We start from the raw sequence: 26,212 nt of genomic DNA, 5'->3' as shown, positions 1-26,212 counted from the left end.
ACTAGGTTGCTGTGAGTTTCCCGGGCTGTATAGCCATGTTCCAGAAGCATTCTCTCCTGACATTTCACCCATATCTATGCCAGGCATCCTCAGAAATGCGATTGTTGGAAAGGAGGCAAATGGGGAAAGTCCAGGTTGGGAGCACCGGGCTTTGAATCTGTAAGGCCATTAGATGCTAATCAAGGTGTTCAATTGCAACATTCACATTTGCCTCAAACAAACAAGAGTTCTTTCTCCCAACCTGGACTCTCAGGATGCCTGCCATAGATGTGGGCGAAACGTCAGGAGAGAGTGCTACTTGAACATGGCCAAACAGCCTGGAAAACTCACCGCAACCTTGTGGAAATAATAATAATACAAATCTTGTGGCATGGAAAAGACTTAAGAGATTAGAAATATCTGAAACTTTATTGTTCTTGTTGCAACTCCAGGCAACAGGACTGTTCCTCTGGAATTTCTAGAAATGGCTGTCTTTCACCCTTCACCCACATTTGCTACACACCCAAAATTGACTCTTTCCACACTGTGTTGTTGTTGTTTTTTTACCTGAGGGTGTTTTCACATCTGAAACGCAAAACCGTTCTCTCCCTATCCCTTAAAATCTGTCATCCAACTTTAAAATCCCTTTTAGCAGAATCCATCATGTTCCTTGGCCACTGACTACAGGGATATTCACACTCAGCACGTAGGAAAAGCTCCAAAGCGTTATCTTGCACAATTGTGGGCAGGGCACTGAGCAAACACCCTGAAGATTGCTTATGTGGGTCAGAAAGAGACATAGAGCATGTTTATATACACCAGGCATGGGCAAACTTGGGACCTCCGGGTGTTTTGGACTACAACTCCCACCTTTCCTAACAGGCTCAGGCCCCTTCCTTTTCCCCCTCAGCCGCTTAAGCGGCTGAGGGGGAAAAGGAAAGGGTCTGAGCCTGTTAGGAATGGTGGGAGTTGTAGTCCAAAGCATCTGGAGGACCGAAGTTTCCCCATGCCTGGTGTAGATGCACCCTGCGATCAAGTGGGGCTTATTTTGCTCCCAGGTACGTTGTGCAGAGCACGCTGTTGGAAACAGGCCCATGAGGAGTAGCATCAAAACACACCCAAGCCCCAACAGTTATAAGGAGGAAAAGCGGGGAACCACAGAGAACGATCAAATCCAGCCATTTGAAAAGGGGGTTCTGTTATTACCTTTGCACAGATGGGTTTAGACATGGCGAGCAGCTGCCTTTCTTTTCCCAGGCTCTTCCTGTCACCCTCCTTCTCTCAGTCCGCCCTCCTTGCCTTGCTTTTTCTTCCTTCTCAGCTCGCCTTTGCTTTACTTCTCCCCGCCTCCCTGAGCTTCATTTGCATACGGGGCGTGTCCTTTCGCTGGGCCGCCCGCCCCCTTTTCTTCGGAGCCGCCGATTGGTGTGGGTCCCGCGGCTCATTTGCATACAGCCTGGAGAGCCCTGTGTGCGCCTGAGTGTATGCGAGTGCCTCTCTATCAGTCTCACTCCGGCCGAAAGCGAAGTTGGCGCAAAGCTCCACGCAAGTGAAAGAGAGAGAGAGAGATAAGAGGAAGAGAGCGGAGAAGAGCTCGCGTTTGGGAAAGGGGCTGGCTCCTTCTTCCCATTGCCTCGAGAGGAGAGAGGCTCTCCCAAGGGGAGGCAAAAGAAGGCTCGGCGCGCTCTCCCGCTTGGCTTGGGCTCCTGCTTCTTGTCTTCATCCTTCCTTTACCTCCTCCCGGCCCCAGCGCTTTCCATCAGCCGGAAAAACCCATGATCTCACTCCGCCTGTGGAATGGAGACAGCTGGCACCCAGAAAGAGAGACCTGAAGGAGCGCCGAGCCGAAGAGCCTGGCACCTGGAGGCGCCCTAGGGATCCGTGGGGGCCAAGGGGCCCCGGGGCGGCAGCCCTTCCCCTCCTCCTCCTCCTTCCTCTCCTCATCCATCGCCTTCACTCCATCCTCCTCTTCCTTTCCCTCCTCTTGTTCCTCATTACCTTCTTCCTTACCTTCTCCGTCTCCTTCTACTCCATCTCCTCTTATTTTCCTCACCTACCCTTTCTTCTTTTATTCTCTTTTCTTCATCTCTCCTTCTCACCTTCCTTCTCCTTCTCATCCCTCTTCTCATCTCCTCTTCCTCTTAATTCTTCGTCCTCTCTTTTCCCCTCCATCTCTTCCTCATCTTCTTTCTCCATCTCTTCCTCTAGTTCTTCCTACTCCTCCAACCCCTTCTCTTCTTCCTTCTCTCTTCACTTCCTTTTCCATCTCTTTCACTTCTTCCTCCTCCTCTTCCTTTCCCTCCTCTGCTTCCTCTTGCTTCTCCTCCTTCTCTTCATCTTTTTCTCCCTCTCCTCATATATCTTCTCCTTCTCCCTCTCCTCCCTCTCCTCTTCCTCTTAATTCTCGTCCTTCACCTTCTCTTCATTCTCTTCTTCCCCCCCCCTCCATCCCCTTCTCTTCCTCGTCGTCTTTCTACTCCTCCTCTCTTCCCTTCCTCTGTCCTTCCCCTCCTCTGCCCCTTCTCTTCCTCCATTTCCTTCCCGTCCTCTTTCGTCTCCTTCTCTTCATCTTTTTTTCCCTCCTCCTCTCCTCGTCTATCATCTCTTCTCCGTCTCCTTCTCTTCCTCCTCGCCTTCCTTCTCCTTCTCATCCCCCTTTTCCATCTCAAATTCCCGTCCTTCAACTTCTCTTTACCCTTCCATCTCCATCTCTTCCTCTTGCTCTTCCTTCTCCTCATCTTCCTTCTCTTCCTCCTCACTTTCCTTCTGCATCTCCTCTCCCTCTTAATTCTCGTCCTTCACCTTCTCTTCATCCTCCTCTCTTTGCCCCTTCCATCCCCATCTCTTCCTCCTCGATCTCTTCCTTTTGCTTTTCCTTCACCTGCAACCCCTTCTCTCTTCCTCTTCCTCCATCCCCATCTCTTCCTCTTGTTCTTCCTTCACCTGCAGCCTCCTCTCCCTCTCCCCCCTTCTCCACCCCTTCCCTTCCTTTCCGGGATGTACAGCTCGGCGGCGCTGAAGACGCTGGAGGACCTGACGCTGGACTCGGGCTACGGGGGCGGCGCGGGGGACTCGTGCCGCTCGCTGAGCCTCTCCTCCTCGCGCTCGGCCTCGCAGGCCTTCCTCGCGCCCTCCTCCTCCTCCTCCTTCTCCTCCGCGCAGCAGCCCCCACCGCGCCAGGGCAACCGGTGGCGCCGACGACGACGCTCCTCGGGCTCCGTGGCCAGCCGGCACAACAGCTGGGACACCGTCAACCCGGCCGCGCTGCCGGAGGAGGAGGCCGGGGGCGCCGCCGGGCAGGAGGACGACGAGGAAGACGACGACGAGGAGGAGGAAGAGGAAGAGGAGGCAGCTGAGGCCGTCTTCTCCCGCTGCGCCCGGCTCCCGGACCTCGAGGACTTCCCGTGGACCGACGAGGAGGTGGCCAAGGTCCTGCGCAAAGGGAGCCATGGGGAGAACGGCGGCGGCTTCTTCTTCTTCAGCGCGGAGGCGGTGCGGCGCCTGTCCTGGCTGCTGCGGAGGCCGCTGGTGCGGATCGCGCGCGAGGCGCAGCGGCTGGGCTTGCTGCACGCCAAGTGCACGCGCGCGGGGGTCCAGAGCGCGGCCCGGCTGATCCAGAGCTGGGCGCTGGCCGAGAGCTGCCTCCTGGCCACCGTGCGCGCCCTCTCGCTCTACAGCATGAGCGCCGGGGAAGGGCTGCGCCGGGGCACCTCCGCCCGCTGCGGACTCACCTTCTCCGCCGGGCGCTTCTTCCGCTGGATGGTGGACACCCGCGTCGCCGTCCGCGTCCACGCCTACGCCGCCATCGCCCTGGCCGCCTGCCTCGAGAACCTGGCCCGGGAGGTCCAGGCGCGGGTCCTCGCCGCCGCGGAAGGGGCCGCCAGGGCCCACGCGCGCCCCCACGCCGCCCCCGAGGCGCTCTCCGCCGAAGCCCTCGAGGCCGCCGTCAACAACGACGCCGAACTCTGGGGGATCCTCCAGCCCTGCGAGCACCTCATCTGCGGGAAGAACGCCAGCGGTAAGCGGGTACATCAGTGTACATTAGGCTTGGGCCAACTTGGGCCCTGCAGGTGTTTTGGACTCCAGCTCCCACCCTTCCTAACAGCCTCAGGCCCCTTCCTTTTCCCCCTCAGCCGCTTAAGCGGAAAAGGAAAGGGCCTGAGGCTGTTAGGAAGGGTGGGAGCTGGAGTCCAAAACATCTGCAGGGCCCAAGTTGGCTCTGGCCTGGTCTTTAGCCTTCTCTGCCAAAGAGTGATGATGCCTCGAGGGTCTCTAGTTAAACCCCTGGATGTGACTTCGGCTACGATATAGTGCATCCCTTCCTGGGATGAAGCTTGGCCAAACTCAAGGCATGTTGGGTTGCTTTGAGTTTTCCAGGCTGTATGGCCATGTTCCAGAAGCATTCTCTTCTGACGTTTCACCCACATCTGTGGAAGACCTCCTCAGACGTTGTGAGGCCTGTTGGAAACTAGGCAAGTGGGGTTTATTTATCCCTGGAATAATGTCCAGGGTGGGAGAAAGAACTCTTTGTCTGTTGAGGCAAGTGTGAATGTTGCAATTAGCCACCTTGATTAGCACTGAATAGCCTTGCAGCTTCAAAGCTTGACTGCTTCCTGCCTGGGGGAATTCTTTGTTGGGAGGCCTTGATTGGTTTTTTTTGTCTAGAATTTCCCTGTCTTCTGAGTGTTGTTTTTAATTTACTGTCCTGATTTTAGAGTTTTTTTTAATTCTGACAGCCAGATTTTGTTCAATTCCATGGTTTCCTCCTTTCTGTCACAATTGTCCACATGCTTGTGGATTTCAGTGGCTTCTCTGTGTAGTCTGATGTGGTGGTTGTGAGAGTGGTCCAGCATTTCTGTGTTTTCAAATAATATGCAGTGTTCAGGTTGGTTCCTCAAGTGCTCTGCTATGGCTGACTTCTCTGGTTGAGTTAGTCTACAGTGCTTTTCATGCTCCTTGATTCGTATTTGGGCTTTGCTGCATTTGGTGGTCCCTATATATACCCTGGTGGCACAGTGTGTTAAAGCGCTGAGCTGCTGAACGTGCAGACCGAAAGGTGCCAGGTTCAAATCCCAGGAGCAGAATGAGCACCCGCTGTTAGCCCCAGCTCCTGCCAACTTAGCAGTTCGAAAACATGCAAATGTGAGTAGATCAATAGGTACCGCTCTGGCGGGAAGGTAACGGCGCTTCAAGCAGTCATGCCGGCCACATGACCTTGGAGGTGTCTATGGACAATGCTGGCTCTTCGGCTTAGAAATGGAGATGAGCACCAGCCCCCAGAGTCGGTCAGGACTGGACTTAACGTCAAGGGAAACCTTTACCTTTATATATACTTGTCCACAGCTGCATGCTATACAGTAGACTCCTGCAGAGTGGGCAAAACATTAGGAGAGAATGCTTCTGGATCCATACAGCCTGGAAAACTCACAGAAGCTTAGTGATTCTGGCCATGAAAGCCTTCAACAACACATCAAGACATGTTGATTCTAATTAGTTAGTGTGGCTTCAAGTCATTTCCATCATAGAAAACTGAGCTCATCCAGTGGGTTTCCATCCACCTCTGGTCTCCTGAGTCATAGTCCACTGCTAAAGCCCCTACACTATGCTTGTCATCCCCTGTAACACTGTTTGTGTACTTGTAAAAAAAATTAAGATAGAAGAATGCTAGATATAAAAATAACCCTGCTATTCTGCTACAGCAAACCAAATTGCCACCCAAGCTGTGATAAGCTGAATGTGATTCCCTGAGGTTGCAAAAGTAATTATGCAAAGGAGCAATTAAGGAGATATGCTCTTTCTTCTGTGCACATTGATGTTGCCCAGAGTGACTTTCCAAGTGTCCTCATTTCTTTGAAACCACAACTGTCTTCTTTCCAGACATTCTTTGTTGTGATGCTGGACAATCCTGTGCATGTTTACTTGGAACATAATCCTACTTTGTTTGGAGCTCTGGCGCTTTGTTCCCATTGTGCAGAGAATTGCCACCTCGGTCGTATCATTCATGCTATTGTGAGGTCTGGAGAACAAACCCTGATGTTCTGCACATGTAAGCCTCTGGAAAGAGCATTTGTGGCAGAGCTGTTGTATATATTGGCTGGAATCCAAAACATTGAGGGCAGCAGGATTTTTGTATTGACACACACACACACACACACACACGGCATCAAGCGTCCTCTGTTACACAGCATGTGGGGTTTGTGGAAGTGGTTACTTTTTAAGTAATGATCCCTTTGGATGTATCTGGTTGGACTGTACTTGCTTCTCTGAATCAAGAAGTGCCTGTAAATGTTATTTTGTGTGTCAGTCCAAGTTTATGTTGTACACAGTGTATGTCAGTAGTAATAAGGAGGAGTCACATTTTTTGGAAGATTTCTTCAAATAAAGTTTGCCATTCCATCTCCTGAGGCTAAGAGTGTGTGATTTGCCCAGGGTCACCCAATGGGTTTTCATGGCCAAGCAGGAATTTGAACTCAGTTTCCTGGTGCTCTGATCCAAAATTCAGCATGCTAACACTCTGCATTAGGACATTTCCCCATGGAATCTGATTGGCAGAACCATCTTGACTATTATAGGATGGTTGCTCAGGTAGAGATGCAGGTGGGCAACAAGATGTCGGAGAAGAGGGCTATAGTTTGTTGTTCTGTATCAGCTAAACAAGTCTCAGATGTAGTCAGTTTATGCGTGGGGATGTGTTGATATTTGATTGTTGGGTGTGGAATTATGCTGCATTTTGCCTCAGACAGCAAAATACTTTGGGCAACCTTGTTGACTGAAAAAATAAAATATTTATAAGTAGTCAAGGAAAAGACTGGCATTATTCAGATATTGCAAAACCCAATCTGTAGTCTGTGTCATAATCCTTCCTAATAATCTTTCTCTTTCTGTTTAAAACTAAACTGAATCACTCATCAGAGGTTTTGTTCTGTGTGTGTGTGTCAGGAGTGACTTGAGAAACTGCAAGTTGCTTCTGTTGTGAGAGTATTGGCCATTTGCAAGGACATTGCCCAGGGGATGCCAAGATGTTTTGATGTTTTTACCATCCTTGTGGGATGGTAAAAACATCAGAGGTGAGCCAAAGCCTCTTGTGTGAACCATGGATAATTCATTCTGCTTGTTTCATTGAGACATAGAACTTATTTTCAGCTATAGCTGATATAGGTGATGTATTGGTGATGTTCCCTTCAGATTTCTACAGCAAATTTATACAACACAACAGATGCTCTTCTCTCTGTGTGTGTGTGTGTGTGTGTGTGTATACACACACACATAATATCCCTGCTTGTGGGAAAATAACATGCTATATGGGAAACAAGGATGCCAATATTAGGTTCGAACCCTCTCCTGTGGAAGGAGTTTTGCTGCATTTTGTTCAGAAGAACTTTCTGTTGTTGTAGCTCTGAAGAAGTACAATCTAGACTTCATGGTCTTCCAAATATTGTAGGACTGTAATTCCCAGCATTCGTCATAATTGGCTGTGGGTTAAGGCTCATGGGAGTCATCAAATAAAATTTAAGGGCATCATGATTCCCATCCCTAGTCACTGCCTCATCTGGATTTTATTACAGTAGATCTTTGAGATGAAAACCTTCAGCTGGATCACATCTGGGAAATTTGCGTAAAACTGTTCTTGTGTTGCATGCTTCTTCTCAGCACTTGGATTGCTACCCTGAGGAAATGGCATCCCTTCTGAGAGATGCTGCTATCATTTTCAATGTGACTGGTGGGTAATGGGTGCCTGCATGAATATCATGGAAACCGTGTTCCTTATCCTGTCCTCCCTTGTTTCAAGATGTCTGAACTTTAAAAAAATGCTGGAGAAGTGCTCCAAATAATCTGTGGGAAAATCGATACTGTGAGAAAGAAGTGGAAGCAGTCGGAGATGTCTGGCTTCACCATGTTGTCCCTGAAGACATCCAGCATCAGTTTCACCTTGGAAGGAAATCCATCCATGCACAGATTTTATAGTTATTTTAGAACAGTTTTGCCTTAACAATTTCACTTCCTCACTTTTTATTATGCAAGTGAACTTGATGACCTCATTTTGAGAAGGAAGCACATGTAGAAATTGGGCTGGTACATTTAAGTACATTTTGTCTCACAAGTTATTTCAACACACGATGGCTATGTGAAAAAAGCTCAACCCATTGGCAAATGCCAACCATGTTACCCTTTGGCAGGAAAGTCAAGTGTACACTATTGTCACACACCCAATTTAACTTGGACCTGCTTTTGGTACACCACTGCCATACGAAATATTATTCTGAATTCATCGCATGTTGTGCACATATGTATGACTGTTGACTTAAGATAACCCCATTAATTTCCTAGGGTTTTCTTAGGTAAGGAACACTCAGGTTTTGCCAGTTCCTTCTTCTGAGATAGCTAGACTATGTAATATTGGCGGTTTCCCATTTAGGGCTGTGGGATCTATAAGAGTGAACTCGCCACAAGTTCTAATAGATTTGGATCGTAAGAACAATGTGAGCATTTAATATGGCAAATGCTCAGATAATCACAAAGTTATTTCACGTTGTCTGAATCATCAGTATTGGAAACCCATTCTGAATCTAGTGGATAGAAAATGCAATAGTACAAATGCATGATGTGATATTGTTTCAGCTGCACAGCTTTGTAACCATTTATATCAGTGGTTCTCAACCTACAACTACAACAGTTTACCAGCTGTTAGAATTTCTGAGAGTTGAAGGCCAAAAACATCTGGAGACCCCAGGTTGAGAACCATTGATTTATATGTACAGTAGAGTCTCACTTATTCAACACTAGCTTGGGGACCCAGCAGTGCCTGGGTCATTTGAGGAAGGCATTATATGTATTTGAATGTTATGTATTCTCAGTTTGGAGTGGGTGAACTACAATTCCCAGAATCGTAGGTGAATCCTCGCCAAACCCTGCGAGTATTCAAAGTTGGCCATTCTGGGTCTGTGTACCAAGTGTGGTCTGTCGTTGGATGGTCATTGCCTGGCTGCAGTGCTCTCTGGATGGGGGTGAACTGCTACAATTCCCAGATTCCCGGAGCAATTGTCCCGAAATATCTGTCAGTATCCACAGTAGGCTATGTGTGCCAAGCTTGGTCCAGATCCATTGTTGGCTGGGTTCAGTAGTCTTTGGATACAGGTGAACTACAACTCCCAAAATTGAGACCCTTCCCACAAACCCCTGCAGTATTTTCAGTTGGTCATGAGGCTTCTCTGTACGAAGCTTGGTCCAGGTCCATTGTCGGTGGGGGTCACTGTTTCCCTGAATGCAGATGAACTATAACTCCCTTTTCCCCAAAGTAGTCCAATATGTTCTATTGGTTATGGGGATCTGTGTGCCAAGTTTGGTCCTGGTCCATCATTGGTGGGGGTTTGATTGCAGGTGAACTATAAATCCCAGTACCTACTACTCCCAAATGTCAAGGCCAATTCCCCTCAAAACCCACAGTATTCAAATCTGGGCATATCGGGTATGCATGGCAAGTTTGGTCCAGACCCGTCATTGCGTTCTAGGTGTAGGTGAACTACAACTCCTCTAAATTCCCCAGTAGGAGTCACAGTGCTCTGACTTGATGCAAGGTGAACTACAACTTCCACCATGTGGAGTCAATCCCTAAACTCCTCCAGTAAGTTTAGTTGCAGCTCAGTTCTGCTCTGTTTGTTATGTAGAGAGATTTGAAAGGGAAGGGCAGTAGGCGGGGTGATGCAAATTCCACACCAATGGAGAACCCTGGGATGCCTGCCTGTGGTGGAGGAAAATGCAAAATCTAGGATGAAATAGTCCCCAAACGAAAGCATTCCTTGGGTGGTGGGCCGTAATGTTTGGGAAGGACATTGGCAGGGGTTGAGGCTACATGTTCATGGCACTCACTGTAACCTCAATGTCAGTGGAAAGGAGTGACTTGGTGGCATCTTAGCACTGGGAACTATAGCCTGTTTGTAGAGGCTGGAGGCTGTCTGTGTGAGCAGACACCTGTGCCACATACGCACATACGGGTTTTCGCTTTTATTATGGATATAGATATAGATAAACGGGTTGGCAGAACGTTGGATAAGCAAATATGTTGGATAATAAGGAGAGATTAAGGAGAAGCCTATTAAACACCAAATTATGATTTTACTTATTAAGCACTAAAATATCATGTTATACAACAAATTTGACAAAAAAGTAGTTCAATACACAGTAATGCTACGTAGTAATTACTGTATTTACGAATTTAGCACCAAAATATCACGATGTATTGAAAACATTGACTACAAAAATGCGTTGGATAATCCAGAATGTTGGATAAACGAATGTTGGATAAGTGAGACTCTACTATACTTGTATTTTTCCATTCTCCAGCCTTATATAGTTGAAGACAGCACAATTGAAATATATATAGTTGAAGACAGCACAATAGTTGGATATGGTTGAAGACAGCACAATTGAAAAGTTACATTGTATCTGTGATGCCACACTGCTGCAACACAATTTAGCAATTGGGGCTACCATTGATGATGATGATGCAGAATATCTCCGAAGATAAATAATTCATTGTTAATATAGTATTGTTTCTTGAAAAATAAAATGAATAGACAGAAACCTCTGTACATGAGGGGAAAAGACCCATGAGAGGAAATGTTTGCAAATATTCAAAATATTAAATATTCAGTCAGCTGTGTTAAATTCACATACTACGTGGGAACTTCAAAAATAAAAACTTTACAATTGAATTTTCTCCCCTTTCATTAAACTGAGAGCAATAGTGCTAAGGAATAACCATTTTCTAATACATCATGTCAAAAGCTGGAGGGGATAATGTATTGAATTAATATGCTCAAACATGTATCTTATGGGGCTAACATGATTCAGTGCATACAAACACTGAGGACTTCATTCATTTTGAATACTGGGGATAACATATTCCTGGGGTCTGACAATAGACCTCAGAGAAAGGCAGTCATTAAATCTAATAATGTGTATTTTGTTTGCCTTTAAAGAAATTAGAAGGAACTCCAAATTTATGAGAGCAAGAGAGTCAGTATTTGTTTATGAAGGCATTGAATGTTTGCCATTTTATGTTGGAATCCACCCTGAGTCCCCTCGGGGAGATAGGGCGGAATACAAATAAAGTTTTTTTTATTATTATTATTATTATTATTATTATTATTGTTTATTGGCATGAAATTAGGAGTTTAACTGATTCCCTGTTTACTGTTTTCCTAATCTAAACCAATCCCTTGTCTATTCTTTTGCTTCTCTAACTGTTATCCCAGCACTCTGGAAGACCTAACACCAGATTTGACTAGTGTTCCACAGCTACTTTTAAGAAGGAAAATTTTAAAATGAGAAATATAGCCATGTATTTTTAGCAAAATGTGTAGTTTGGCCCTTATGAATTAAATTTCAGAGTTATCCCATTTAAGACAAAAAGTCACTTTTTGAAGAAAGTATATTGCCTCTTCAGTACTCCCTTCTTAAAACTATTCATGGAGTTTTGGAGTTCGATGTCATCTGTATGCAGATGACGTCCAACTCTATCACTTCTTTCCACCTGCCACTAAGGAGGCTATGCAAGTGCTGAACCAGTGCTTGGCAGCTCTGACAGTCTGGATGAGGGTGAACAAATTGAAATTGAATCCAAACAAGACAGAGGTACTCCTGGTCAATCACAAGGCCGAACAGGGTGTGGGGTTACAGTCTGTATTGGATGGTGTAGCACTCCCCTGAAGACACAGGTTTGCAGCTTGGGAGTTCTCGTGGATTCATCGCTGAGCCTGGAACCCCAGGTCTCAGCAGTGGCCAGGGGAGGTTTTGCACAATTAAAACCTGTGCGCCAGTTGCACCCGTACATTGGGAAGTCTGACTTGGCCATGGGGGTCCACACTCTTGTTACATCCTTCATAGATTACTGCAACATGCTCTATGTGGTATTGCCTTTGAAGATTGTTCGGAAGCTTCAACTGGTCCAACAGGCGGCAGCCAGGCTGCTCACCGGAGTGACGTAGAGGGAGTACACAATTCCCCTGTTACGCCAACTTTGCTAGCTGCCAGTCTGCTACTGAGCACAATTCAAAGGGCAGGCTTTAGCTTATAAAGCCCTAAATGGTTCTGGCCCAGCTTACCTGTCCGAACATATCTCACACTATGAGCCACTTCAGAGATTAAGATCATCTGAGGACGAGAGACAGGGCCTTCTCAGTGGTGGCCCCTCGGCTGTGGAACTCCCTCCCTAATGATATTAGATCGGCCAGCTCCCTTCTAGCCTTCAGAAGAAAAGTAAAATCATGGCTCTGGGATTAGGCTTTCGGTGATTAATACATTGCAATAATTGACTTGGAATATGTAGAATGACAATGGAACGGCCTTGGACTATGATTTTTGATGATGTGATTTTAATATTGAATGTAATGTTTTTAAATGTTTAATATGTACTCACTTTAATTCATTTTTTTAGGTTTACTGTTTGTATATGTTTTGAGGCATGTAATAGTTGCCATATGTAAGCCACCTTGAGTCCCCTGTGGGGTAGAGAAAGACAGGGTAGAAATTGGGTAAATAAATAAATAAAATCGTAAATTCAGTTGAGTTCCTGCTTCAGTGAGTCCATCCTTACTTCTCAAAGTAAGTCCTGAGTAACTATGGTTAAAGGCATGGACTCTTTTGTGACATGTAACACAGGGATGGTGAGCCTTTGACTGTCCAGGTATTTTGGATCTCTGCTTCCATGTATCCCCAAACATCTGAATGTTGAAATGTTCCTAAGCTATCTTAGGGGGACACCTTTTCTTTAGACAAGAGGATACAATGGTAGCCCACTAACTCTGAAGACTGGTGTTGTATGCTCTGCACTTTATAGTTATTATCACTACTGGAGATCATGGAGAGAAACATCTGTTATTAACATGCTTTGTGCATCTCTAGAGTCCCTTTCCTATCCACTTGCTCTGCCTGGCTATATGCCTTTGTTCCTATCCATAATAATGCTACCCTACTTTAGAAGGCGGCAAGTTCATTAACTCATCCATGTGTTTTTTAGCTGATGCATGATAAATACTTTGAACTTTTTGTGATATTCTATACATAAGAGTGTATGGATGCTAAATATTATTTTGCCTTTAGGGAGTCTTGCTACAATAAAACTTGAGAACATGAATATCCAGACCAGATGTTTTCAGTGTTTTTTTAGGGTGCTTTCGGATGGAGACTTTTTGTGTTGGGTGCAAATTCAGCAAAAAATGAAAACATTGATTACTATAGCAACCCTCTTTAGTCCTAACACAATTTGAGGAATTGGTGGAATCATTGTGAGTTGGATTGTCTAAGCCAGGCATGGGCAAACTTCGGCTCTCCAGGTGTTTTGGACTTTAACTCCCACAATTCCTAACAGCCAGGAGGCTGTTAGGAATTGTGGGGGTTGAAGCCCAAAACACCTGGAGGGCCGAAGTTTGCCCATGCCTGGTCTAGGCACTGTTGCACAATATCAGGACAAAGTTTTGCCCTTTCATTCTGAATACTATATTCATATTTTTTTATTTATAATTAAAGGAACGGGGTAGAAACAATCCCTTTCGATGTGCAAAACAAAGTCAACAGTAAAAATTACATAATGGCAAGAAGACTAAGAGCAGAGATACAGTGTTCCTTCACTACTTCGCAGTTCACTTTTCGCGGATTTGCTGTTTCATGGTTTTTCAATAAACTAAAAGACTATTATAAATCATAAAAAATTTCAATTTACAGCCTAAGGAAGGGAGGAAGGAGAAGCCAAAGGGGGAGAAAAGTAGCCCAAGCGGCAACAGGAGGAGAAGGAGGTGATTTATCAACACACAATTGGTTGATAAAGACTTAAAATAATTACTAAAATAATGTATAAATATTAAAATAAATATAGCATCCCTACTTTGCGGATTTTCACTTATTGAGGGTGGTCCTGGAACCTAACCCCAGCGATAAGTGAGGGAACACTGTACTGCATTCCTTTCTGTGAAATGTGTGTTTCTGTATTCTCGATTACATCTGTGATTATTAAGTCTAATTTGTGTACATATGTAAACACTTTGGGATGGCTTTGTGTATTTCTGTGTAATTGTGTAATTAACCAAATCCATCTTCTCTTTTTTGGAAAAAAATGTGGCTGTGTTCAAACTCGTAAAATGGTACAATTATGCATTCCACATTTGTCACAGTCCTAATGGGAAAATGGTTCTATGTCATGCATAGATAAAAGGGAAGTCAATATCAGCTGACACTAATCAATATACAGAACAGAAATACTTTTTGAATGAACAGAAATCTCCAGGAACAGTTTTGAAGACCTTGTGACTTGAACTTGTAATTATATGAGAAATCTTTTATCTGCATGTGAATCAAGTAAATAGGATGGGCTTCACTGCTTATAAAAGGCTGCTCTAGAAATCTTTGTGAACAGAGCAATTTGGTGTACATATATAAATAAAAATACATTTTGTGGAAATAATTGCAATATGACTGTCATATCCATGGTGTCATTTATCTACATATGGCAAAATATGTTCTCTCTGGGCATTTCCTTGTCCTCCAGTGAGACTCTATGATATTTTTGGACTGGAAGTCCTTCATTTTAAAAATAATTTCAATTATTTGCAGTTTTACATATAATTTGGAAGTCTGGGAATGTATTCCCTGTGACGATGAGGGTCGTAGTGTACTCCATAAAGAGTTCTGAATCATGATTGAGATCTGACTGCATGGTCTCTCTCATCCATGCTTTCTTATTACCAGTATTTGATAGAATTACTAACTGAGTTCTGATACACAAGACGTTCTTCATTCAGCATTAATGGATGATATGGAGCCCCCAGATGGCATAGTGGACTAAGTGACTTGAAGGTTGGGTTGCTGACCTGAAAGCTGCCAGGTTCGAATCCCACCCAGGGAGAGTGCAGATGAGCTCCCTCTATCAGCTCCATGCGGGGACATGAGAGAAGCCTCCCACAAGGATGGTAAAAACATCAAAACATCTGGGCGCCCCCTGGGCAACGTACTTGCAGATGGCCAATTCACTCCAGAAGCGACTCAAGTTGCTCCTGACATGAAAAAATCTTTTTAAAAAATTAATGGATGATGGCTATTGAATTAGGAGAAAGGACACATACTTGAAAAAGTACTGAACAAATGGTTGATGGGTGAAATGGGATCAGTAAGATATCATGAATCAGTTCTAGAAGTAATTGGAAAAAGAAATATTGAGGAACTCATCCCTCTATCAGGATATAAGCAGAATAAAAATTAAGTAAGCAAATAAAACCGTTTATAGAAGTTTGAATCTGAAAAGCAATCTTGTTTCAAGATTATGTCTATGCATTCATTTTTTGCATTCATGCCTTTAAATTTCCCTATGAAGGTGCCTCAGTATATTGTTCTTCAATTTTGAATTATATATGTGCTGGAATCAGGTTTTAGCCTGAGCACGATGGTCCCATCAACATTTTGGTCTGTTTGTTAATGAGAGAAATGAGTAGAAAAGATAGCAAAAGAATACAGGATGAAGGGCAGATACTATAAAAGAACAGAGCTTGAATAAAATCTGACTCTGCTGGCTGAGATATTCTCAGAGTCGCAGTTCACAAAACAAACATTTCCAAAAGCTGGAAGTGTCTGTTTGGTTGCAGGCTAGAACAAGGACATATCATATTAAAGGCATTTCTCATTATTTTTAGACCTAATTATAAAGGTCTGTTCATTAATATTAACTTAATGAACTCGTATCAGATGTGAGTGTGGTTTATTTGTGTTCATTCTCATTCTCAAATTAATGGTTAAGGCAAGATAACAGTCACGATGTATGAAGTGTTGGTACTACTGTGGTATTTTCTTCCCAAGTTATTATTTTAATGTCGGCACTGAACATTGATTTTGTACTTCATTGTAAAGCCGGACTTCTAATTCTTTGATGAGTTTCATGCGAACAGCAGAATTACCTTTTAATGTGGGTTTTGTATTCAAACTCAGTTCTGCTTAGCTGAACTGAACTAACTGAAGTGCTCATTAATTTTAATAAGCTATTCTTGTCACGGCTATGTTGTGTAGGATTCAGTGTGCAGATGCACATGTGATGAGTAAATTTGCAAGGTGGAAGAACATGATTCAGCTATGATTGCTATATTTTGTCTTGATACCAACATCACTGTGCTATGAAATTGTTCAAAACTCAGTGGGAAGATAGGTGGGCGGAAGTTCTATCTTTGGCACAGTTCAGACATGAAATGAAATGATTGGCACAGTCAGCTGATTCATTTGTAAGGAGATCCACCCACATATTTCAGTCTGCTGTGTCTCAGGGTTCCCTTCTGCTGAAATGAGGGATTTCCCTGCATGATACAGTCAGCTTGAATCACACGGATAACCCTTTAAACAGAAACCGCCTGCACAATCAGCACTGACATTCCAGTGGCATCTAAGGCCCCTTCCAAACAGGCCCAAAACTCTGTCTCGCTTTTACCTGAGGCGTCCAAACGACACCTCAGGTAAAAGGGAATTAATGTGGAGAAAACTGGGTTTTCCTAGTTTGCTCCGTATTAATTTGATATCTAGAAATATCCATACCTTAAGGTATAGCCCAGATCTTTCCAGGTGCTGGGCCTTTGGGGATTGACTCCTGGAACTGCTTCAATTGTCCCAGGGGTCAATCCCCACAGCCATCCTAGTTCTTTGGGCTCCTGGAGATTGAAGGAGCAGGAGGGTTCCTACCCACTCCCCTCCAGCCCCCCATTTCCCCCCAAAAAAAACTTACTGGGGGGGGCAGTGCATACCCCTCTGCACAGTACTCCTGGTGCTTGAGAATCGTGTGTAAGGAAGTTGGGAGCAGATTGTCCTCCTCTCACCCACCTCCCAACATCATTTTTACGTGTCAGGAGTACTGTGCAAAGGGGACGGCACTGCCAGCAGACCCCTCAAGTAAGATTTTTTGGGGGAAAATGGGGGGGGCTGGGGGGGGGGGGTTGGATGCCATCCTAGATCAATCTTTGGTTGACCCGGGATGGCATCTAGCCACCCCTAAAGGGAAAGCCAGAGATTTGGGTTCAGGGTAGGGTCAGAAACCCAGGAGGAAGAGGGTTATTTTAACCCACTTCTTCCCAGGTTTCTGCAATGTCTGGAAGGGCCTTAAGCTAGCAGGTTAATGTATTGAGTCATATTTCCTGTCTTATAACTGCACTAGTAAGCAGTGATTTAGAATAATACAGCTGAAAGTGTTTACCAGGGCCAACTAGTCCAACCCCCTTCCATGCAGGAATACAGTTTGTGAAAGATACTCATACAATCTCTCTTTATAGGCCTTCATAGAGGGGAATTCATCACCTTCGGAGACAATCTGTTCCACAGACAAATAGTTTTTACAGTAAAAAAGTTCTTCCTAACATTTAGGTGAGATCTCTTTTCAGGTTATTTACATATCACATCATGAATTCTGGAAAGGAAGACCTGTCTATCCAGGAAAGCCTCTGCCCATTCCTCAAACCTCCTTTTCCTCCCCTCCCTATTGGGAAGGTGAGCAGAATGGTGGTGGCATTGGTGGGAGGATCCTCATATTATCACCCAATATTATAACTTGAAGCATGGACAGATAACTAAAACACAGTACTTTTCAACAGAGCAAATGTTCATATTCAAGGAAATGATAATCCAGTAGTGTCAAAGTGTCAAAAAATAAGTGATGGACTTGCATGTATCCAGCCTATGTTGTTATTTCTTATTATGCAATGAAGGTAAACATAGTTTTATTATTATTATTATTATTGTATTTATTTATATGCCACTTTTCCTCTCTTAACAGAAGCTCAAAGAAGCGAACAGTGCTAAAAACAATGAAATATAAAACCTAAAGATAGATTAAAATAGAATTAAACCAATATTGTTTAAAAATAAATAGTTAAATCTATTAAATTCATAAAACACCAAACAATACCCTCTGACTTGTTTTTACAGGTCATGGAGCACTTGATTAATATTTGATATACTACATAGTGGTCCTGGGTACAGAATGGCCAAAGCACCCACCTGGATGATTTGCAGACATGTGTGGATTCCTTTAATTTTATCCAGCTATCTTTATTATTATTATTATTATTATTATTATTGTTATTGTTATTATTATTATCATTATCTAGAATGCAGCAAGAATCTCTTCTGGTCATTATTCCAGTCTGCTTCCAATCCAGACATAATTTTTGCCACATGGCAAAAGTGCTAGGAAAAATATTTGAGGTATTTTAGTTATGTCATTCACTTATTTGTGGTAAATGTGGTGACTGCTAATAACGTTGTAGTGGTTTGACATCAAGGAAATTTATTCTTTCACATAGATTCCCATACAGTAATCCAGAATGCATTCTGTATTCTCCAAGGTGGCAGGGAACCCCCAGGGAGACTGTTTTCACCTGTCTGTCCTTTATTGTTTGGAGCACTCGCAATAGGAAATGTAGCTTAACTCAATAGAAACTCATGGGTCTGATGTGAATAGGGCAATCTGTTAGCTAAATACTCTAGGTTTTAGTATGGATTTAAAGTTTAATCCAACAAACAGGTTCAGCACCTTGGGTAACTCATTTAAAATTTGGACTAAAAGCCAGAGCAGACCAGGGTGAGTAGTGTTAGCTTGGGAATATGGTTTTTAATACTGAAAACTATAGTCCTGTGCAGATACATGATGTATCCAAGACAACCCGACTCATTTTGTTGCCTGGGATAAATGATTAATTTATGCCTCCCCATCCATTTCACTTAAATTCTAACTGGGCTGGCAGCTGAATGTTACCAGACAATGTTTTCCACTGTACATGAGAGCAACTGGTCAACTGGGAGCAGGCTAGAATGTGAATATGAACGTGCGGGCACAATAAACACCAAATATCTATGTGCTCTATTTGTTGATAATCTTCTGTTATCATGACATTGAGAAGGGGCAAGCTTGTTTTCTGATGCTCTGGAAACTAGGACATGGAACCGTGGATTCAAATTGCAGGAAAAAATATTTCACTTAAAAATCAGGAAACCCTCATTGACTGTAAGACCTGTTTGACAGTGGAATATGCTGCCTCAAAGCATGGCGGAGTCTCCTTCTCTGGAGATTTAAAGCAGAGACTGGATGGCCATCTGTCAGGGATGCTTTGATTGTGTGTTCCTGCAAGGCAGGGAGTTGGACTGGACAGCTCTTGTGGTCCTTTCTAACTCTGATTTTATTATCTTTATATTCGCTGGCAGAGAACAATTTATTGAATGCCTGGGTCATCCAACTATGGCTGATGAGGTCTGGTCATCATCATCTCAATGAGTCAGAAGCTGTGGTAGCCAGTTTCGTGAATATCCTGAATACTGTGAATATTGTTACCACCCATACTTATTTTCTATGTATCATTCATAATTTTGGCATCCATATTGAACAGGAAATTGATTAAGTAGGGAATTTGTAGTTTTGTGAAGGCATACATATATGCCAAGTATGCTTTAATAAAGCCTGCCTTTATTTTCCAGAGTTCGGGAGGTTGTAAAGAACTACAGCAAGTATGCTGGAGAGGCAGAATGAGACATTGTTGTTATGAAGAAATAGAATTCGCAATAATATAGGCCATATATAAGTCATGTTCACTTTGAAAGCCAAAACTGCTGTGTTGCATAATATATTATGATTACTGTTAAGCTTTCCTAGCCATTGTTTTTACAATTTTTATTAAGTACCAGTGGGATGATTATGCTGTGCTATTATCCAGCTCCTTCATGTCATGCTTAAAGTTGATTGGCTAGGTTGCTAGTAATTGGCCAGGATTAAATATTTTGCCGTCTTGTATAAATTTGAAAGAAGTATGATGCTAACAATATACCAAAACCCAGCACAATGTTGTAATTTCAGTGTTGGACTAGCACTGTGGGAGACCAGGTTTCAAATAGTTACTGAGCCATGGAAACCCACTGGGTAACCTTGGGGAAATTCTCAACCTAAGGCAATGGCAAACAAAACAATGCACTCATAAAGTTTTCAAAGTCCTGGTTGTCTTCTGCCATTAATACACAACACTATGATTTATTTACTTTTTTTCCAAACTCATCTTTATTCTTGTTTTTATGTTGATTGGTCCACATCATAGTGTAGGCATGGAAACTCTTACTGATTTTTTTCCTATGTCGGAAGCAACTTGAGAAACTGCAAGTTGCTTCTGGTGTGAGAGAATTGGTCATCTGCGAAGACGTTGCCCAGGGAATGCCCAGATGATTTTTGATGTTTTACCATCCTTGTGGGAGGCTTCTCTCATGTCCCTGCATAGAGCTGGAGCTGACAGAGGAAGCTCATCCGCCTTCATCCACTGGTGCCCTTGAAAATCCTTCTGAAAATAACTGTCCACTCTTTTTGGTTGGATTTGAACCGGCAACCTTCAGATCAGCAACCCAACCGCAGTCCTGCTGGCACAGGGGTTTAACCCATTGCGCCACTGGAGGCTCCTTTTCACTCTTACTCAGTGGTTCTCAACCTGTGGGTCCCCAGGTGTTTTGGCTGACAACTAGGGCTATAGCCAAGAGGGGGTGGAGTTAGGGGTTCAACCCCCCCCCCCCCCAAAATTCAGGTTTTAAAAAAACTGATTTACTTATGAATTAACCAACTGGATACATCTGGGGACCCACAGGTTGAAAACCACTGCTCTTGCTGATGACCAATCTGCACAGATAAGACACTAAGCGTTAGAGTCACAGAATAGAACTGAAATAATATTTAAATGAATGATCTACAAATTCCAAAATGTATTAGAAAAATAAACACTTTGCCATTTCAGTAGAACATCATTCATAAATTTGTCAGGAAAAAATCCCACTGTATTAATCGGAAAAACCATTGCTTCTGGAACCCATCCAAATAAATCAATACATTTAATTCTGTAGGATTTTCAGTGACAGAGAAAAAAATTGCTTAAACTTCTGGAGGTGAAATAAATGGGCCTTAACCTTGGGTGGGACATGCCTGTAATCTTGTTCTAAAAAGAATTGGGTGTGTTGTGACAAGAGAAGAAAATGGCTTCATTAAAAAACTATAGTCAGCCTATCATCTTTCTTCATTTGCTGGGAATTGCTTAAGCTATGGCCAGTGAGCTTTAAAAAAATACTCTTGGCACAGGTGCCCTTGAAGATCCTTTTGAAAATAATTATCCACTGTTTTTTCTTGTTTAAAGCATTGATCTTGGTTCTATTTCTGGCACAAACATTAATTTGCATTTCAGAGAAACATGTTCCTCATTGACCATTAAAACACCATTATGTGAAACGGAATAATTTTCATTTCTTGTACAAATTTGATTGTTATTTAATAACATTGACTATTGTATTTATTTAGTAATATTGATTCTTGTAAATTAAAAGCTACAATATGCATAATCTGTTTGATGTTAAACTCCAGTTTGCCCACCAATAATCCAAATGTCTGGATGCTCTTTGCTCTTACAAAAAAATGTTGATGTTCTTATTGTTAGCTAAGTAATACTGTTCATTTCAGGTTATTATTGACAGCTTGACAGTAAAAGTCTTTTACTTGATAGTGAAAGACTTTTTAGGGAACTAATTTCAGCAAGTTGCATGCCAGCACTCCTACAAATAATAACTTAATTTTCTAGTTTGAGTACTTTAGATATTTGTTTCTGGAGGTGGGGAACTGCTTTTCATCACACAAAAGGTCAGAACTGCCTTAAGGCAAGCAACACTTTTAGAATGAAGATACTTGGCTTTGCTAGCAGAACGCCAGCACTTGACATACAGCCAAAACCTGGGTAATGGGTTTGTTATGGAAGAAGATGTTAAAATGGCAAGAGTCAATTGGACTGAAACCATCTACAAAGCCTGTACAATTTTCTTCTGTTGCCAGGGGCAGCAGACTCAGACAGGAAATCACTGCAGGATGGGAAGGGGTCCAAGACACACACAAATAGTGTCAGGCTTTCAGTTCAACAAACCTGAGAGAAGAGCATATACAGTGCTTCCAAACAAGCAGTGCAAAGTAGAATTGATTCTAATCAGTACATATTTATATGCAACGTTAATAAAAACATGCACATTTTAAATGTTAATTTTACAATTTTGAATTACTCATTTTTACATGCACAGAGAGTGAGGTTTCTCAATATCCACTGGGGGTTTTGCCAGGATCCTATGGGATACCTAATTTTGCCAGTGGTCAAGTGCCATTGGCATTCTATGGCATAGTAAAATGACATCGCTATATAAAATGGTGAACAGCTCAAATAAGTGATGAAGAGATACTGAAGAGCCGTGGAGTAGTGGGAGTCTACAGCAGAATATGCCTACATATCAATATAGTGCTTGGCACATGGCAAGATGAAGATTTGCTTCCTGGGGTTTTTTTTTCTGAATATTTTTGAGATGTGGGTGGTCACAGAACCTGTGGATACCAAGGACCCACTTTAATTGCTGCACTATAATTGAAGTTTCCTGATTCTGAATGCTGGAGTATGTAGAAAAGTGCAAAAGTGAAGAAGTAACCAGTCTTTCTTGTATAAGATATAAGAGAAGTCTTGCAAGGTCATACCAAGGATGCATTTCTCCCATACTGCTTCTTCCCATTGTGATCAGCCATATGCTTTCACAAAGCTCCTACGCAAGGCACAAAAGTAATTAGAATATCATTCTAGAAAGTGGTATTTGGAAACACCCTGTCTTGATCTATAGAGGTTCTGAGTAATTGTCATGTGTGTAGTAGCTCTTGGTAGTTTGTCCATCGAGAATTTATTCAACTCCCTCCCCTTTGAGGACCTAATGACTATTAGACCACATTCTACAACATATTAGTTTTACAGCAAGTTTTTTCCAATTGAGCAGATGTCCTGTTATCTTTTCTTTTCTTTTATAAAAAGGCATAACCAAGCACAAAGTCTATTTTCCTTGTTCCTTGTCCTCTTTATCAGTTGTTTAAGCAGTTCTTCTCAGTGGAAGCCCTATCATCAAACAAAGTAAGGTAGCAACCTTAGCCAATAGATATGGGTGTATCATGAAAAGGCAACAGATTGTTATTGTTATTGTTGTTGTTACTGTTATTATGTTGTTATTAGTATGTTATTGGAGTTCAAAGGCACCTAGGAGGCCACAGGTTCCCTCAGTTTTGATTTTAAACTTTTGTGAATTATTTTGCAAATTTTCTGCAGCCTACATCATGCGGGTCTTATCTCCAATGTGTAATGTGTGTTTGATTCCCCATGTGTTTTTCCAATTACATAACTGTCAGTGTTCCAACTTTAGAGTTGTTTCCACAATTACATACAAACTAAAAATTCCCTGTCACCCCATGACAGTAAAGTGTATACATAAAGTATTCATTTTGTGAAGAAGTACTTTTCTTCATCCTTAAGATCTGAATTTGGAGCAGGAATTAGCAACTTTAGAAGGGTCCTATTTTCTGTCCATGAGATTGTCTAAGGATAGCACAGAATGCCAAATCTTGGGGCAAAATTAAAAACATCTGGAAGTTCATTTTCAGTTGTGAAAAGGTTTTTTGGAAAAAAAATATGGAGCAGTGAAGGGGACTACCACTTTTAAAAATACTTGCTCAGTACTCCTGGAGGTTTGAGAAGAAGCAATTTGCCCTCTCTTTCCTCTATGGATGTATCTGCACTATAGGATTATTGTAGTTCAGCACCACTTAAACTGCCATGGCTTAATGCTGTGGAGACATAGGAATTGTAGTTTTTTAGAGTCTTTAGCTTCTGTGCCACAGAGGGCTTCACCAAACTTCAAATCCCAGAATTCCATAGTATTCCGCTATGGCAGTTATAGGTTCAAGGTAAAGGTTTTCCCTTGACATTAAGTCTAGCCGTGTCCGACTCTGGGGGTTGGTGCTCATCTCCATTTCTAAACCGAAGAGCTGGCATTGTCCATAGACACCTACAAGGTCATGTGGCCAGCATGACTGCATGGAGCATGTTACCTTCCCGCTGGAGCAGTACCTATTGATATACTCACATTTGCATGTTTTCGAACTGCTAGGTAGGCAGAAGCTAGAGCTAACAGCCGGAGCTCGCCCCTGCTCCCTGGATTCGAACCACTGATCTTTTGATCAGCAAGTTCACTAGCTTAGCGGTTTAATCCACTGCACCATCAGGGGCGTGTTATAGTGTTGTATATAGTATCGTGGCAGTTATATTGTTTTCAAATTCTACAGTGTAAATGTCCCTATGTTGTATTTTTTATCAATGTATGAAACTCAACTTGGAGAAATTATTGTCTTGGAGAAAAAAATCCTAGCCAAGCTAGCATGTTTTATGGATTCTAGGAGCATTTGTCCAAAAGGGTTACTCCTCCATTCTCTGATTCTGATGTATACTTGGTATGTTCATTTTCACTGTTCAAAACACAGAGAATCTTTGCAGTACAGAAAGAGATGAGCACAAATTTTGGGGCAACATTAGGTTGTGCAGAATAATATATGTCATGAGGAGAGCTAAAGCGGCATTTGCTCTTTATAAACCTGGCTATCCCTATTTGACTTTTGTTTTGTGTTACAGTATGGATCTTCATAAAGAATTCTATTAAACTCCACATTTAGTTCTGCATATTATTTTTCATGTTATGTTCTTGGCTCTGAAATTGCATTGGGTCGGGTCATTCTCGCACTGCTGGCAACAGGAATGCTTACATCAAGTGATCCACCTCCAGGAACATATTGCTCTTTCTGTAAAACAGCTACCTCTAGAAACCCACCCATACAATTGGATTTTTTCCCAAAAGTGCACAGTTTTGGGGAAATGTATATCAAGCAGCCTCTCTTGCAGGCCTTTCTTTTTTCTTCTTCTTCCTGCAACTGTTCAATGAAAGCAGTAGAAGAACAGAGAGATGGATACAGCTTTCAAGATTTTCTGCTAAAATTCTGGAAATGTGTCGGAAAACTATTCATAGTCCAAATGTTAGCATGACTTCATTATTTATGAGACTTTAGCATGACTTCATTAATCTTTTAAACTTTTTTTCCATACTATTTCTTCACTTCTTGAAGACAGCTTGTTAAACAGTGCCTGTAACCCCGTAGTTCATTTCACATCTTCTTGCAGGGATTTTCTCAGACCCTGGACTGTGAATCTGGAGTGTCTGTTAAATTAACTTAAAACCTCCTGGTTGCAACCTCGCAGTGTTGAATGCAAACTGTATTTGCAGCCATCATACCAGATCTAAACTGTTGCTTCACTGGCACTTTTTATAAGAGTCCCACCCTCCAGTTGTTTCACTTCCAGAGATGATGAAGAAATAGAGCAGTGAAGCATGGGGAAGTAAGGTGGGGTGAGTTTAGCTCTTATACCTCCCCCCCCCCCAAAAAACCCTCCATTTAGTTATAAAAATGAACTGGCATACTCAAAAGTTACAGCCAAAGCTCCAAATATTTTTTTAAAAAAGACCATTTAAAAAAAAATGACCATTTTAGATCATTTTAACGTCTACAATGGATAGGATTCTGTATCCCAGATCAAAGCTAAGCAATACAAAATAGACTTTATTCTCATCAGTTTGTATTTGTATGCATTTTGTAGTAAGAAGCAGGCATATTTTCCATATTAATTATGCAATTTTCAATTAATCTCATTCATAGATAGATAGATGCACGCACGCACGCACACACTTTAAGCCCCAGAGCACATTAATCCATTCTTTTAGGTGAACAGAAAAAAAAATTAGATTCAGAAGATCCACTCTCTTAAAGATTATCTGATTTGTCGTAAAAATCCAAGAAAGGATTGCTCCAGAGATCGTGTTTGTTTAGTGAGCTCATATTTGTCCTTTGGCTGGATTTATGCTTCATACTTTCCATTTTAAAAACAATATATCTCTATCCACTATCATGGAAAAACAAAAATATTAGCAACTACAAGATAGTACATGGGGGAGTGTTCTAGCTGATGTTTTTAGTTTTGATAAACCAGAGGTTTTTGTCTCGGCAGACTGAATAAAACCAACTATCACCAAGTAACAATATAGGGCAACTTCAGAAATGTTATGAAGGATCTCTGTCTTGGACCATAGTGTGTTAATGTTGTAGAAGGGCATTTAAAATCCACTTTGCCATTTTTGTTTTGATGCACTTCTTTTGTAGCATGGCATTGGCCATATTGGAAGTTCAGTTGTGCAAATATGAAGTCAAATAGGAAAGCAGTAGTCTTAGCTGCTTATGGAAATGGTCCAGAATTAAAGGTTCTTGAAAATCTTGACTTATTAATCTCTGTCGTACAAAGGCAGA

General features: G+C 42.5%; 2 protein-coding genes across 2 annotated transcripts in view; one reads left to right on the top strand and one right to left on the bottom strand.

Annotated features, from left to right (window-relative positions):
- Positions 1 to 1,337, bottom strand: part of cat (catalase) — a 52,012-nt gene extending 50,675 nt beyond the window's left edge. The window contains exon 1 of the mRNA XM_008117401.3: positions 1,186 to 1,337. Coding sequence (XP_008115608.1) covers positions 1,186 to 1,209 — 24 coding nt within the window. The 5' untranslated portion in view covers positions 1,210 to 1,337. The remainder of the gene's footprint in view (positions 1 to 1,185) is intronic.
- An 851-nt stretch (positions 1,338 to 2,188) lies between these two features.
- The window catches only part of abtb2 (ankyrin repeat and BTB domain containing 2), a 167,467-nt gene continuing 143,443 nt past the window's right edge, over positions 2,189 to 26,212 (top strand). The window contains exon 1 of the mRNA XM_062967861.1: positions 2,189 to 3,997. Within this exon, the coding sequence (XP_062823931.1) occupies positions 2,977 to 3,997 (1,021 nt within the window). The 5' untranslated portion in view covers positions 2,189 to 2,976. The remainder of the gene's footprint in view (positions 3,998 to 26,212) is intronic.

This window comes from Anolis carolinensis, chromosome 1 (genome assembly GCF_035594765.1).
Source record: "Anolis carolinensis isolate JA03-04 chromosome 1, rAnoCar3.1.pri, whole genome shotgun sequence".
Lineage (NCBI taxonomy): Eukaryota > Metazoa > Chordata > Lepidosauria > Squamata > Dactyloidae > Anolis > Anolis carolinensis.
This window is presented reverse-complemented; position numbering and strand designations above follow the sequence as displayed.